Source organism: Rhinoderma darwinii, chromosome 2, assembly GCF_050947455.1.
Source record: "Rhinoderma darwinii isolate aRhiDar2 chromosome 2, aRhiDar2.hap1, whole genome shotgun sequence".
Lineage (NCBI taxonomy): Eukaryota > Metazoa > Chordata > Amphibia > Anura > Rhinodermatidae > Rhinoderma > Rhinoderma darwinii.
This window is the reverse complement of record NC_134688.1, coordinates 445,703,090-445,717,359: the sequence shown is the minus strand read 5'-3', so window position 1 is coordinate 445,717,359 and position 14,270 is coordinate 445,703,090. Positions and strand designations below refer to the sequence as shown.

At 40.2% G+C, this 14,270-nt stretch overlaps 1 protein-coding gene across 1 annotated transcript in view; it reads right to left on the bottom strand.

Moving 5' to 3' along the window:
- The window catches only part of LOC142743586 (multidrug resistance-associated protein 1-like), a 73,813-nt gene that overhangs the window by 23,329 nt on the left and 36,214 nt on the right, over positions 1–14,270 (bottom strand). Inside the window, exons 12-16 of the mRNA XM_075854496.1 lie at positions 8,637–8,763; positions 7,527–7,703; positions 5,600–5,767; positions 3,678–3,858; positions 840–915 (exon numbers count right to left, since the gene is read on the bottom strand). Coding sequence (XP_075710611.1) covers positions 840–915; positions 3,678–3,858; positions 5,600–5,767; positions 7,527–7,703; positions 8,637–8,763 — 729 coding nt within the window. The remainder of the gene's footprint in view (positions 1–839; positions 916–3,677; positions 3,859–5,599; positions 5,768–7,526; positions 7,704–8,636; positions 8,764–14,270) is intronic.

The window sequence follows — 14,270 nt, the reverse complement described above, 5'->3', positions numbered from 1 at the left end:
ATCTATCTCTAGAACGGGGCCCCTAAACCCGGTTCTACTGCTTTGTGTTACGGCAGAAGCAGGTGAATTCCGACCATGATTTAAGAAACAGCGTAGTTTGCTGAGCTACTCTGTTTCTGTAAGTCCCATAGAACTGAATGATAGTTACGGAAACAGCATAGCTCAGCAAACTACACTGCTTCTGTAACTGCCATTCACTACTATGGGAGTTACGGAAACAGCGTAGCTCAGCGAGCTACACTGTTTTCGTAACTCCCGACCATATAGTCAGGAAGTGGCTGGGGAGGCAGCGGCAGCAGAAAAAGCTAGAACGGTGTTTAGGGGGCCCCGTTTTAGAGATCGGTGCTGGTCCCAGAGGTGGGACCCGCATCTATCTGACATTTATGACATCTCCTGTGGATATGTCATAAATGTCTCTGATGGGAAAACCCCTTTAAGCCCCATCTAACAATAAGGCCTTATGCACACAGATCCATAATACAGGAAATCTATGGGCCCATACTGTACCTGTATATGCCTCTGATTACATATTGGTGCTTTTTTCCTCGCGGATTGACATGTACGCCATGAGAAAACAATTGTGGCATGTTCCATTGCATGTTGTATTATGGAGGTGCAGCATGTGAAGTGCTTACTGCTTGGAGTGATAGGGACTCCGCACGCTGCCGGACAGGCTCCTTACACACGAATTTGCATGAGAGGTAACAAATATTTAAATAATCCTCTCATGTACAATATTTGCTTTCTATTGTTTTGATCTTCCTTCTGCAGGACCCTATAGTTGTACTGTATGTAGGCATTATATATATATTGCATTCTAATATGAAAGACAGCCATACCGTTCTTTTTGAACCTTGGCATCTTCAGGATGTCTCCTTGGACTTCTTACAATTCCTGCATCTTTTATTGCGCCGGCTGCAAATCAATACGTACTTTAATAATAATGTACATACCACATGCTACACAATAATAACATATCAGGGCTATTATATGTACGCATAGGTGATCTATAATTCTCTTGTTCATGCAGAAAAAAAATGACACATAATATTAAACTAATTACTCTACGGCCCTGTTGACATGGTTTCTGCCAGGCTTTCTGATATTTCTGACGGCAAGAATAGTGTCAATAGCGATATTCTTGCCATAAAAAATGCCAGGACCCTGATGTAATGTATCTGACATAGCTACAAAATAAACTGTAGCCAAGACGCAAGTGTGAATAGCGCCCTTCAAGAAAACTTCTCCCAAAATAATAAAAATAACTTAATGTAAGGCCTTGAATTGTCTTAACCACTTTAGGAGACAGGGGTTTTCTGCTTTTATGTAACCAAAGTTTAATCATTGTACGACAAAAAGCTTTTAAACTTTCTAATATATGTCCCTTTTTTTATCTACACCATTTTCAAGATCTCTGTTTACTCTCAGTGAATAAAAACATTCTCGTCAGAAATGAGAGGTGGACGCAATTCTATCCAGTGTAGACAATCCTCTGTGAGCTAAACAGCCCGGACCCCAGACCGATAGATTTTACCTATACTGATAAATGTAGAAAACAAAACAGATGGGAGACTTTTACTGCGGATATGTTTGGCTCACACTGGATAGCCTAGTCTGGATAAATTGTAGAAAACCATTAGCTGTAAGAAATATCAAGTTTGTGCTGTAACCAAGAATCTTTCCATTCACTGACAGCAAAAAGAGATTTACTGTGAATACTGTATGAACAATTATGAAACTTTATTTACATACACAGGGAAACTCCCTGAAAGGCAGTGTCTAAGGCTCGGTTCACACTGTGCGTTTTTGTTGCGGTTTTTTTTTTTTGGGGGCTGATGAAGTCCTATTGGGAGACATAGTTTACCGAAACGAAAATAAAAAAAGCGTATGCTAAAAACGCACAGCCTAATTGGACCCAGCCTAATTGTAACAAATAAATAGAGCAGAATGTGGAACGGAACGTATAATATGTAACGCAAACAAACATCTTAATAAGGGAGAAACTATATGAATGGCCCATACAAGAAATATAGTGAAAACCTGTTTCATGTAAAACCCCCTCAATAAACAAGGGGGCATTCCCTCCGTCTGGAGAAAAAAAGGTTCAATCTCCAGAGGTGACAAGCCTTCTTTACAGTGAGAACTGTGAATCTATTGAATAGTCACCGCAGGAGCCGTCACAGCAGGGACAGGAGATGGCTTTAAAAATGGCTTAGATGGTTTACTAGAACAAAAATATATCAGCGCCTATGTCAATGTGTAGAATTCTTGTATGACTGTTGATCCAGTGTGATCGGCACTCGGGATGAGGAGGGATTTTTTTCCTTTTTAGGGTAGACTGGTTAATACCTTATGGGTAATTTTTATATTTATTTTTTATTACCTTCCCCTGGTTTAATAGGGGTAAAACAAAGTTCTATCATTTCTTCCATGCCTTGGTTGAACTTGATGTTCAAGCCATAAATGCCTCCATAACAGTATCATCCACAGTTGCCCCACAAAAGCCACACATGCACAGTTGTCTACTTAACAATGTCTGCAATAGATGCCCTCAAATTAGTGAATGTCAACTGTCAACTTTGCCTCCTGATTCTGTTTAGTGGACCTGATGTTGCCCGACTGTTACCGACCCGGATCTGTCTTTACCATGAAACTATTCACACTCGCCATCTGCAGTCTGATCGTCTACTGTGGACTAACCTGGGGACTGTGAAACTTCTCCTGTGCTGCGCACAACTCATTCTGACAAGCTTGCATTGTGCTGCTGAAGTTTGTTGCCGCTACATTGTAATTCTCTTCTTCACTATCCCAGAGAGGTCTCGCTATGCTGTGCTACTCTGTTTCACTGTCTTCAAGACTTCACCCAAGTACCGATTGCGCTAGCCGGGGACCGGCATCCAGGTTTTCTCTTGGGCTTACAGTCTATGAAGGGCTGTTACAGGGACAGATCCGCCAAATATAAGCTGCAGCCTTGTAAGGCTATTCTTTTCTTGCAATGGCATGTCATTACATCATGTAGCCCTACGGTTATTATGCAGGCAGATCTAGATTAAGCTTTACTATTATTTGGTCTCTCCTGACACACACAATAGGGATAACTATATTCTGCACACAGTGCCATTTTATCTTGTGAGCCTCCTCTGGTATTGTGCCCGCTTCTTTTATATATTCACTCTTATATACTGACTGCATGCAGAGCTATTTTTACAGTGAAATGTCGCACACTACGATGGAACCCGACAGACCCCACTATAAGGTCCACTGGGCGCCAGTGGTTTCCGTCTTCTGACGGATACGCCAGTGCAGAACGCAGATGTGGACAGCACCGAATACATATGGAAAACATTTATCTAATGTCTGTGGCCAGTTTTAGTGTGAAGACGGTTTAGACTCTCAAATAAAAAAAATCATAGGAAAAAGAAATGAATAATGGAAGTTTGCAGAATGAGGCGTTCCGCAGACAGACCTTAAATCCCTTCATGGAAACAAGGCAAAATGTTAAAAAAAAACAAAACACGTCATTCCTCAAAAATTACATAATGTAAATATCAAAGGAAAATAAAATGATATGGGGCAGGATGCCTTTATGAAACATTAATCGCAGCTTTTGTCATATAAGAGCAAATTGACTTATTTGAACTATAAAAACAATGTCCAAAATCCAGTATAAAACTTACAGGGGATCTGATCAAAACATTCTTTCTGTGTCCCAGATGCCAGAATTAGATCAGCAAAGTCTTGTCGCTTAGATACCAGTTCCTCGTAGGTTCCCAGCTGACTTATTCTCCCATCTTCCATAAGAATAATGAGGTCCACCAGAGGCAGGACATTGAGGCTGTGCGTCACCAGGATTCTGGTCTAAAAAACAAAAAGGGAAAATCAATGAACCCCTAATCACACAATATAATCTTTAAATTAACCAATTCCCCATTATAAGAGATACACATATACATACATACATACATAAACACACACATCTTTGCTGTCAATGAACGGAAACATTCTTGCTTACATCCAGTGGCTGAAAACCTGTACAAACCCAGTCCTGTCCTCAGCTGAGCATTTGCTACTATTGTATCCAGTCCAAACAAACTGTACTTCTACTAAATAGATCAACAGCATAAAACTCTGTATTTTCTACCCTGTCCTCATAGTTTGCTACAATGTACCAGTGTAGGTAAAATGCATTCATCTGGAGTTAGGCAGTTTAGCTCACAGAGGATTGCTTTGACTGTATATGATTGTAGCAAACCCTCACCTGTGAGAAGTCTTAAGCCTGTGTGGTTTTTCAGCCTCAGGATATAAACAAGTATTTTCTCCATTCACTGACAGATATCAAGGATATCTATATTTGACCACCAAATACTAGGCAGTGTAAGGTAATGGTTTCCATTTGGGACCATGAACATGTATTATAAATGAAAATATACAAACTGAGAATTGGTCTTGTGACATCCAGACATATGTAAAAGATTACACCATATTTCATTATCAGCGAAGCTGTAGGTGTCTACCTTTGATCGGAAGCACATTTATGTTCGTGTATGTGATGTGTGTATTATGTTCGTGTTATACTGTCTGCTGAGCCCTGTATCTAATCCTCCTACATTGTGCAGTCGCTCAGAAAATGGCAGCACACAGTGTAGGAGGTTTGAAGATTCAAACCCTTCCTTCTCCTGGCACTAGCCAGAAGAAGGGAGGGGGGATTGTGTGAGGACACTAGAGCGAGTGTGTCTACCCCAAATTTGCAGCGTAAAGCAATGAGGTTGCTTTACCACATTGACCATGCTGCAATTTTGGGAACTGCTCCCTCTAGTGCCCAGCACATGGAAATTTTATAAATTAGAATCTAATTTATAATATTTCTTGACTTGTGAAAAAATTAAAACAATGTGTAATCACTCAAAAAGTAATTGTTTAGCTAAAAAAAAAAAAAAATTTCTACCGACACATTCCCTTTAAAAGGGGACCTCCCAAAAGTCGAGGTTACAAATCGCTCGATGCTCCTGTCCCCATGACAAAACTTCCTCCCCTGTGCTTTGTTCATTCAGGGTTGTTCTACAGATTCTGCAAATTCAACCGTCCATTAATGTCCATATAATAAATGATTTTAATAACAGCAGTAAGCATATGGAAATTGATGGCTATGGAGATTTGGATGCATATAATGCCCTGTGCATAACTACCGGAAGTGTTGTCATGGGGATACAGGCACAAAAGGTCTTCTCACAGGTGGCCTGTATCTACATAAATATAGCTTTATATAACTTGTTTATGTTCTGATGTGCTGTCTTTGAAAAGATATTAATAAATGTAGCCTTCTACTGAGTCACAGCGCCAACTACAGGTTAAAAAGTGACCTTGGGGAACAATAATGCAAAATTACAAAATCACCCTAAAGATAAAATACAATTCCGTAATTCCATCATATTAAATGCAAGAGAAATTGATATAGAAACACTCAGTATTGTGTAAAAAGACGACACTGATCTTTGTTGCTGTATCGGCTGCCATAGAATAAACTGTATAGTTTGCATTATGCGGTATGCAATGGGTGTATTCGTAGCTCACAAAACCATCACTTAAAAAAAAATCATACCTTGTTTTTTAATAGTCCATTATGTCCAATGACTTTATCATATAAATGCTTCCCGACATGTACATCCACGGCAGACAAAGGGTCATCCAGCAGGTAGATGTCTGCATTATTATATACAGCTCGTGCCAGGCTAACCCGCTGCTTCTGACCTCCACTGAGGTTCACTCCCTGTATACAAGAAGATTGCAAAACAACACTGCATAACTCCCGGTGACAGAGGCTGCCAGAATAGCTCATCGTGCGGGGTCCGGGTGTCGGACCCCCACTGATTATATACTGATATACTGTGGATAGGTCATCAGTAAAAAAAAACAAAAAAAAAACGCCCCATTACCAGAAAACCCCTTTAAAAGCTGTGAAGACATTTGCACTGATTTTTTTTTTTTATTATACATTTGCTTCCTAAATGCAAAATTAAGCAACTTTCTAAATAGTCTTCATTTCCTACCATTTTTCTGTGGTAGAGTCTGTGTAACTACTTCACCTAGCTGGTTGACCAGCTGTTTCTGACATAGATCTGAGAGCACATTGCGTCTAAATTTGTCTCTCTGCTCTCTCCCTTCTCAATGTGTTAGAGATAGCAGCTAAAGTCATCATGGAGGGCAGATCAAACATGCTGTTAGTATCAAAGTGGACAGATGTAGCAAGCGCCAACATTACAAATGGCGCGCTACTCTTTTTATGTAGTGTGTCGTTCTATAAGTAAGTGCATTAGAAAGTATCAGCCATTTGTAATGTCGGTGATTGCTACATCTGTAGATAGGGAAGAAAACACACACACACGGAAGTTTTCAGGGGGAGTGAGTGATCACACAGGCGGTGTATCTGTCAAAAGAGAGGAGATAATCCATGGCAGAGTATGCAGGATGGGGGGGGGGGAGCACACACTCCTCCGCATCAGTGTATATTAGTACAATGAGATAAAATGCTAAAACATGAGAGCTAGGGAAGGCAGCAGCATCTTGGACACACAGAACTCACATTCAGCATGTATTACTAGAAGGGACACGGGAGACCCACAGGAGAAAAGTAAACTAGGAGCAGGATGCAAACTGAATTATCAAGGGGTCTGAAAATGATTGAAGGAATGAAGATTGCAGCCTGAATCTCAGTACAACTTAGTCTAACTTATGTTAAAATCATGTTTTTCATGTCAAAGGTGTCCATAGCCTTTAAAAGGAACACTCCAGGTAAAACGGAGTTATACCTAGAGCAGAAACTAAGCGGGTCGGTGCATGACACAGGGACTCTCTCTTTGGTGTTCTTTGATTCCTGTGACAAGTACTGCCCCCTCAGACCCGAGAAAGCCATTTACAAATAATCCAAAAACTGCTTTAAAATCAGCAGTCAAGAACACGATTATGCGGCAGATTTATCAGTGTGCTTACGCCATATTATTAAAGTCCCAGCGCGGGGCGGGGCTTCAATGTTGCACCGAGCGCAAGTAATTTATGAAGATTTTGGCCAGGTGTTGTTTTTAGACTTGACCAAAATTATTAGCTGGGAGTGCAGCCTGTTAATGAAGCCGGCGCACACTGCATAAGTGAGAGATACTGGTGCAGCGCTTGTATTAGTAAATCTCCCCCAAGTGCTTTGTATATGAAACAGCCTTCAGTGAAGACATTATTGGCTCCTATTGCTTTCTCAAGAAATACCAGACCACGGGTGTCTGGTCACCGTGTGTTGTGTCAGACATCTGCCCCCATTGACTAGAGAGTTACTAGGCTCATGTTTGGCTGCCTGGAAATTAAGATGTAGCATGGGAGGCATCCTTTAAACCGCTGCTGGGGCTCCTTCACTCGCAGGATCGGCAGTTGGACCCCCACCGATCAGAAAGTGATAGCATACGTTAGCGATATGCCATCACTTTATGACATGGGAAAGGCACATTAACAGATGTTTTTGTATAGTTGTATGTGTCTCTCACCCTCTCGCCAATCTCTGTTTGGTCTCTGTGTGGTAAGAGCTCCAGGTCCGGCAGCAGGGCACACGCTTCTACAACTCTCTCATAAAACGGCTTATTCAGGGGCTGACCAAAGAGAATGTTCTCCTGGAATAATGCATTCTGAATCCACGCTTGCTGCGACACGTAAGCCACAGAGCCCTGATTGTGAGGGGAAGAGAATTTTGATCATTTGGATTAGCACATTATTGTTACTAGGGTGATTTGTTTTGTTCTTTACTCTATTTTATCTTGACATCAGTAACATAGCTGCAAATATTTTGAAACAACTTCTAGATACACTTTATAAAAGCAGCAAATTTTACAGTCCGGATTTGCGGGTTTGCACCACTAGTGAAGCGGTTGTGAATCCTGATGACACACGGATGCAGAACAAAGGTTTTGCAGACCACAAAACCAATGAGGTCGTGTGCATGAGGCCTTAATCAGGCATCAGTGTGATGTGATAACTGCTGAATTATTAGATATTCTGGATTACCTAGAAAAGTACGTAATATTTATCTATAAGGGGGAGTTCACTCACACATAGCCTTTTCTTAGGAAAAATTACAAGTTTTTGCTGCAGGTATTTTTTTAAACATTTGCTGAAAGCCAATAGTAAAAATGCACTACAAAATCAAAGCTTTTTTTTTGTTTATAGCGTTTTTCTTCATTTTTGATGTTTTTTGGGTCCATGGGATTTTTCTTTCAAAACAAAGCATTTTCTAGGTATTGTTTTTTCCCCCCATAGTCTTTTGAAACGAATGGCGTATTTAAAAAAAAAAAAAAACCTCACGGTAGCGTACCTGCGGCAAGACAGCCCCTTACCAAATCTGCTACTATTACTTTTTCTTAATTGGTGGAGCAAATTTCTGTGCAGAGAACAATTGTCCGATTATCAGAGTATTCTGCATTATCAGATGCCAGATTGAAGGATTTTCACTGTATAACATTAGTCAAATGACATTTCTTTTCCATGACATTGATACATTGTATGTAATATAAAAAGCAGGGTGTTTTGTATTCCGGTTATATAGGAACTTGTCTCATTTACAATATACAGCAAACATATTTGAGACATATTTGAAGTCTTACTTTTCTCTGTACGGTTCCTAGCAATTTATTCATCTCCCCAAGTATTGCAGATAGTAAGGAAGATTTTCCAGATCCAACTTGCCCAACAACAGCAACCAAGGAGCCCTCAGGAATCTTAATATGAAGACTAAAAAAAAAAAGTCAGACAAAGTTGATTCCACTTTGTGATTTTTTTAAAAGTGATATTACAGTTTCAGCAGATAAAGGTTATTTACTGTATAACTAAAAGTTATGGTAGTTTCCAATATACTTTCTTCATCAATTTCTCATAGGGTTTTTTTTTTTTTTTTTTTTAAGAACTCTGCTTGTAGTTAATCAATAGGAACCTTCATAGGAAACTTCCAGTCGATAAAAATTCTGTACGGGTCATGTGATGGACACACAGATGTATGGCTCGTTACAGTTAGGCCCCATGCACACGACCGTAGAATTCATCCGTAATTACGGTCCATAATTCCGCACCCACTCACTTCTATTGCCCATGGACACCTTCCCATATATTTAAGGGAAGGCGTCCGTGCCGTAGAAACGCTCTGCAATAAATAGGAAATTTTTTGTTTTTTACAGACGGGGCTCCCATACTTTATATGGGAGCACAGCCTGCAAATGCGGGTGGCTGTCAGTGATTACGGGCACGGTCGTGTGCAGGGGCCTTATCGTACAGTTTCCGTGGCCAGATCATTTAACGAATATTGCACATGTGTACATCACGTTACAAGGACTCATTTTTAGCCCCTGGAAGGAATCAATAAAGGTTTCTAGTGAATGACTGCAAGAAGAGATCTTGAAAACTGTGAGAAATGAATACAAAAAGTATTCGAAAGTTGTACAACTTTTCATTTCACAACCTTTTACTTACTGAAACTGTTAATACCCCTTTAATTCTTCTTAGAAACATATAAATCCACATTCTGTATGAGATCTGTTCAGGAACACAAACACTGCAACTGTATTAATACAATACAACTGTGGTGAGGTGTCATTTATCAAATATCAAGGGCATTCGTTCACCACGTGATTGCATCATCTATGGGCATTTTGCTCACCAAAGCAAAGCTCTTCTTAACCCCTTCCCTCTTTGGCCACTTTTGACCTTCCTGACAGAGCCTCATTTTTCAAATCTGACATGTTTCAATTTATGTGGTAATAACTCCGGAATGCTTTTACCTATCCAAGCGATTCTGAGATTGTTTTCTCGTGACACATTGGACTTTATGTTACTGGCAAAATTTGCCCGATACATTCAGTATTTATTGTGAAAAACACCAAAATTTAGCGAAAAATTGCAAAAATTAACATTTTTCTCAATTTAAATGCATCTGCTTGTAAGACAGGCAGTTATACCACACAAAAATGTTGCTAACTAACATCCCCCATATGTCTACTTTAGATTGGCATTGTTTTTTGATCATCATTTTATTTTTCTAGGACGTTACAAGGCTTAGAACTTTAGCAGCAATTTCTCACATTTTCAAGAAAATTTCAAAATGCTATTTTTACAGGGGCCAGTTCAGTTGTGAAGTGGCTTTGAGGTCCTTAGATATTAGAAACCCCCAATAAGTCACCCCATTTTAAAAACTTCACCCCTCAAAGTATTCAAAACAGCATTTAGAAAGTTTCTTAACCCTTTAGACATTGCGCAGGAATTAAGGCAAAGTAGAGGTGAAATTTACAAAGTTCATTATTTTTTTCCAGAAATTCATTTTGAATCCATTTTTTTTGTACCACAGAAGGTTTTACCCAAGAAATGCAACTCAATATTTATTGCCCAGGTTCTGCAGTTTTAGGAAATATCCCACATGTGGCTCTAGTGTGCTACTGGACTGAAGCACCGGCCTCAGAAGCAAAGGAGCACCTGGTGGATTTTGGGCCTCCTTTTTATTAGAATATATTTTAGGCACCATGTCGGCTTTGAACAGGTCTAGTGGAACTAAAACAGTGGAAACCCCCCAAAAGTGACCCCATTTGGGAAACTACACCCCTCGAAGAATTTATCTAGGGGTGTAGCAAGCATTTTGACCGGCCAGTTTTTTTGCAAAAATTTTTGGAACTAGGCCATGAAAATGAAAATCTACATTTTTTCAAATAAAATGTAGGTTTAGCTAATTTTTTTTCATTTCCAAAAGAACTAAAGTAGAAAAAGCACCACAGCATTTGTAGAGCAATTTCTCCCGAGTAAAACAGTACCCCACATGTGGTAATAAACGGTTGTTTGGACACACGGCAGGGCTTAGAATGGAAAGTGCGCCATTTGGCTCTTGGAGCTCAAATTTAGCAGAAATGGTTTGCGGAGGCCATGTCACATTTGCAAAGCCCCTGAGGTGACAAAACAGTGGAAACCCCCCACAAGTGACCCCATTTTGGAAACTATACCCCTCGAGGAATTTATCTAGGGGTGTAGCAAGCATTTTGACCGGCCAGTTTTTTTGCAAAAATTTTTGGAACTAGGTCATGAAAATGATAATCTACATTTTTTCAAATAAAATGTAGGTTTAGCTAATTTTTTTTCATTTCCAAGAGAAGTAAAGTAGAAAAAGCACCACAACATTTGTAGAGCAATTTCTCCCGAGTAAAACAATACCCCACATGTGGTAATAAACAGTTGTTTGGACACACGGCAGGGCTTAGAAGGGAAAGAGCGCCATTTGGCTCTTGGAGCTCAAATTTAGCAGGAATGGTTTGCGGAGGCCATGTCGCATTTGCAAAGCCCCTGAGGTGACAAAACAGTGGAAACACCCAACAAGTGACCCCATTTTGGAAACTATACCCTTTAAGGAAATTATCTAGGGTATAGTGAGCATTTTGACCCCACAGGTTTTTTGCAGAAATTTTTGCAAGTAGGCTGTGAAAATGAAAATCTACATTTTTTCAAATAAAATGTAGGTTTAGCTAATTTTTTTTCATTTCCAGAAGGACTAAAGGAGAAAAAGCACCACAACATTTGTAAAGAAATTTCTCCCGAGTAAAACAATACCCCACATGTGGTAATAAACGGCTGTTTGGACACACGGCGAGGCTGAGAAGGGAAAGAGCGCCATTTGGCTTTTGGAACTCAAGTTTAGCAGGAATGGTTTGCGGAGGCCATGTCGCATTTGCAAAGCTCCTGAGGGGACAAAACAGTGGAAACCCCCAACAAGTGACCCCATTTTGGAAACTACACCCCATGAGGGAATTATCTAGGGGTAGAGTGAGCAGTTTTACCCCACAGGTTTTTTACAGAACTTATTGTAACTAGGCCGTAAAAATGAAAATCTACATTTTTTCAAAGAAAATGTAGGTTTAGGTATTTTTTTTTCATTTCCACAAGGACTGAAGGAGAAAAAGCACCACAACATTTGTAAAGCAACTTCTCCCGAGTAAAATAATACCCCACATGTGGTCACAAACATCTGTTTGGACACACGGTAGGGCTCAGAATGGAAGGAGCACCATTTGGATTTTGGAATGGTTTCTGGGTGTCATGTCATATTTGCTGAGCCCCTGTAGTACTAGTACAGTGGAAACACCCCAAAAGTGACACCATTTGGGAAACTGCACCCCCTGAGGAATCATCTAGGGGTATAGTGAAAATTTTGATCCCAAAGGTTTTTTGCTGAATTAATTAGAATTAAGCCATGAAAATGAAAAATATTTTTTTTTTCCAACAAGATGTAGTTTTAGATACACATTTTTCATTTTTACAAGGAATAGAGAAGAAAAAGCACCCCAACATTTGTAAAGTAATTTCTCCCGAGTACGGTAACACCCCATATGTGGTTATAATCGGCTGTTTACATATATGGGAGCATTCAGAAGAAAAGGAGCGGTATTTATCTTTTGGAGCGTAGATTTTGCTGGAATGGTTTGCGGACGCCTTGTTGCATTTGCAAAACCCCTGATGTACCAAACAAAAGTGACCCCGTTTTAGAAACTACACCCCTAAAGGCATTTATCAAGGGGTGTAGTGACAATTTAGACTCCACAGGTGTTTTTCAGAAATGAATACGCAGTGGATTGTGCAAAGTGAAAATTGCAATTTCTCCACTGATCTGCCCATTCACCGCACAAGATGTTGTGCCCCTAGAGAATCTTACCCCATAAATTGTTAAGCGGGTTCTCCCGGGCATGGTAATGCCTTACTTGTGGCCATAAATTGCTGTTTGGGCACGCTGTAGGGCTAAGAAGGGAAAGACCGCCATTTTGAGCATGGATTTTGCTTGGTAATAGTTCTGTTTGGGGTTTTGCTGGTATTTCAGCTTATAATGTGGTGGCATATGTAATCTGTGCGGAGTACATAAGGGTATATGTAATCTGTGCGGAGAACATCAGGGTATATGTAACATGTGAGGAGTACATCAGGATATATGTAATCTGTGCGGAGTACATCAGGGTATATGTAATCTGTGAGGAGTACATCAGGGTATAATAGGAGGGTATAATCATGGGGTAAATAATACAATTATCCATAGATGTGTGTTACGCTGTGAAGCGATCCGTTATGCGCAGGCCGGTGTCACACTGATAAACGGTTTTCTTTCTTATCCCCCTTCTGTAACGCTCTGCACCTTTTGGGGACTTTTTCTCCTTCGTAGTTTGGGAAATATTACTGGGAAAGTTTTGCGCTGATATAATACGGGCGCCCTCGCTTCCAGCGGATGTGCTATGTGCCTTCCTTTTCTAGTTCCTAAATACTAGGGCCCTGAAACTGCAGGAATGTTCCCCTCCGGCCTGCGCATTGAGATGTTTTTTCATCACCGCATTACTAGTGCCGTAACTTTTTTATTTTTCAGTTGATTGAGCGGTGTGCGGGCTTGTTTTTTGCGAGACGGGCTGTAGATTTTATTGGTACCATTTTAGAACACATACGACTTTTTTATCACTTTTTATTTCATTTTTTGGTAAAGGAAATTACCAAAAACAAGCAATTATGGAATCGTTTTTTATTGTTTTTTTTTCTCTGCATCCACAGTGCGCCCTAGATTACATGTTAGCTTTATTCTGCGGGTCGATACGATTACGGCGATACCAAATTTATATAGTTTTTTTTATGTATTGCGGCTTTTGCACAATAAAATCACTTTTTTTATAAAATCATTTGTTTTCTCTGTCGACATATTGTAAGACCCATAACTTTATTATTTTTGCGTGCACAAAGCGGTGTCAGGGATTATTTTTTGCGGCACGGATTGGCGTTTTTTATTAGTACTATTTTGGAGTAAATTGAGCGCAGCATCTGAGGGGTTAATCTGCCGCATCGGAGAGTAGCTCCGGTCCTGGCAGTTACAGGAGGGTACCAGCTGTATAATACAGCTGTCCCCCCGCAGTGATAGTGCCGGCTCTGCTTCTGAGCCCGCACCATCACTGCGCCGTATATATACGGCGCTTTGCGGGAACCACCTCCCGACAGCGCCGTATATATACGGCGTATGTCGGGAAGGGGTTAAGGGCTATGCCCCCCTTTAAACACAATTGTATTGTTTACATATAGAGTGAAGCTACTTAAAACATTAAGTGGCTTTGTAAATGTATTACATTACTTATCTTGTGCTGATCCTGAGTTATTATAATCCAAAGCTGCATTCACAATTTTGCAGCTTCAGAGCTAAATTCTCACAGCATTCCTTGTTAGTTCAACATCTACCGAGAGCTTGTTCT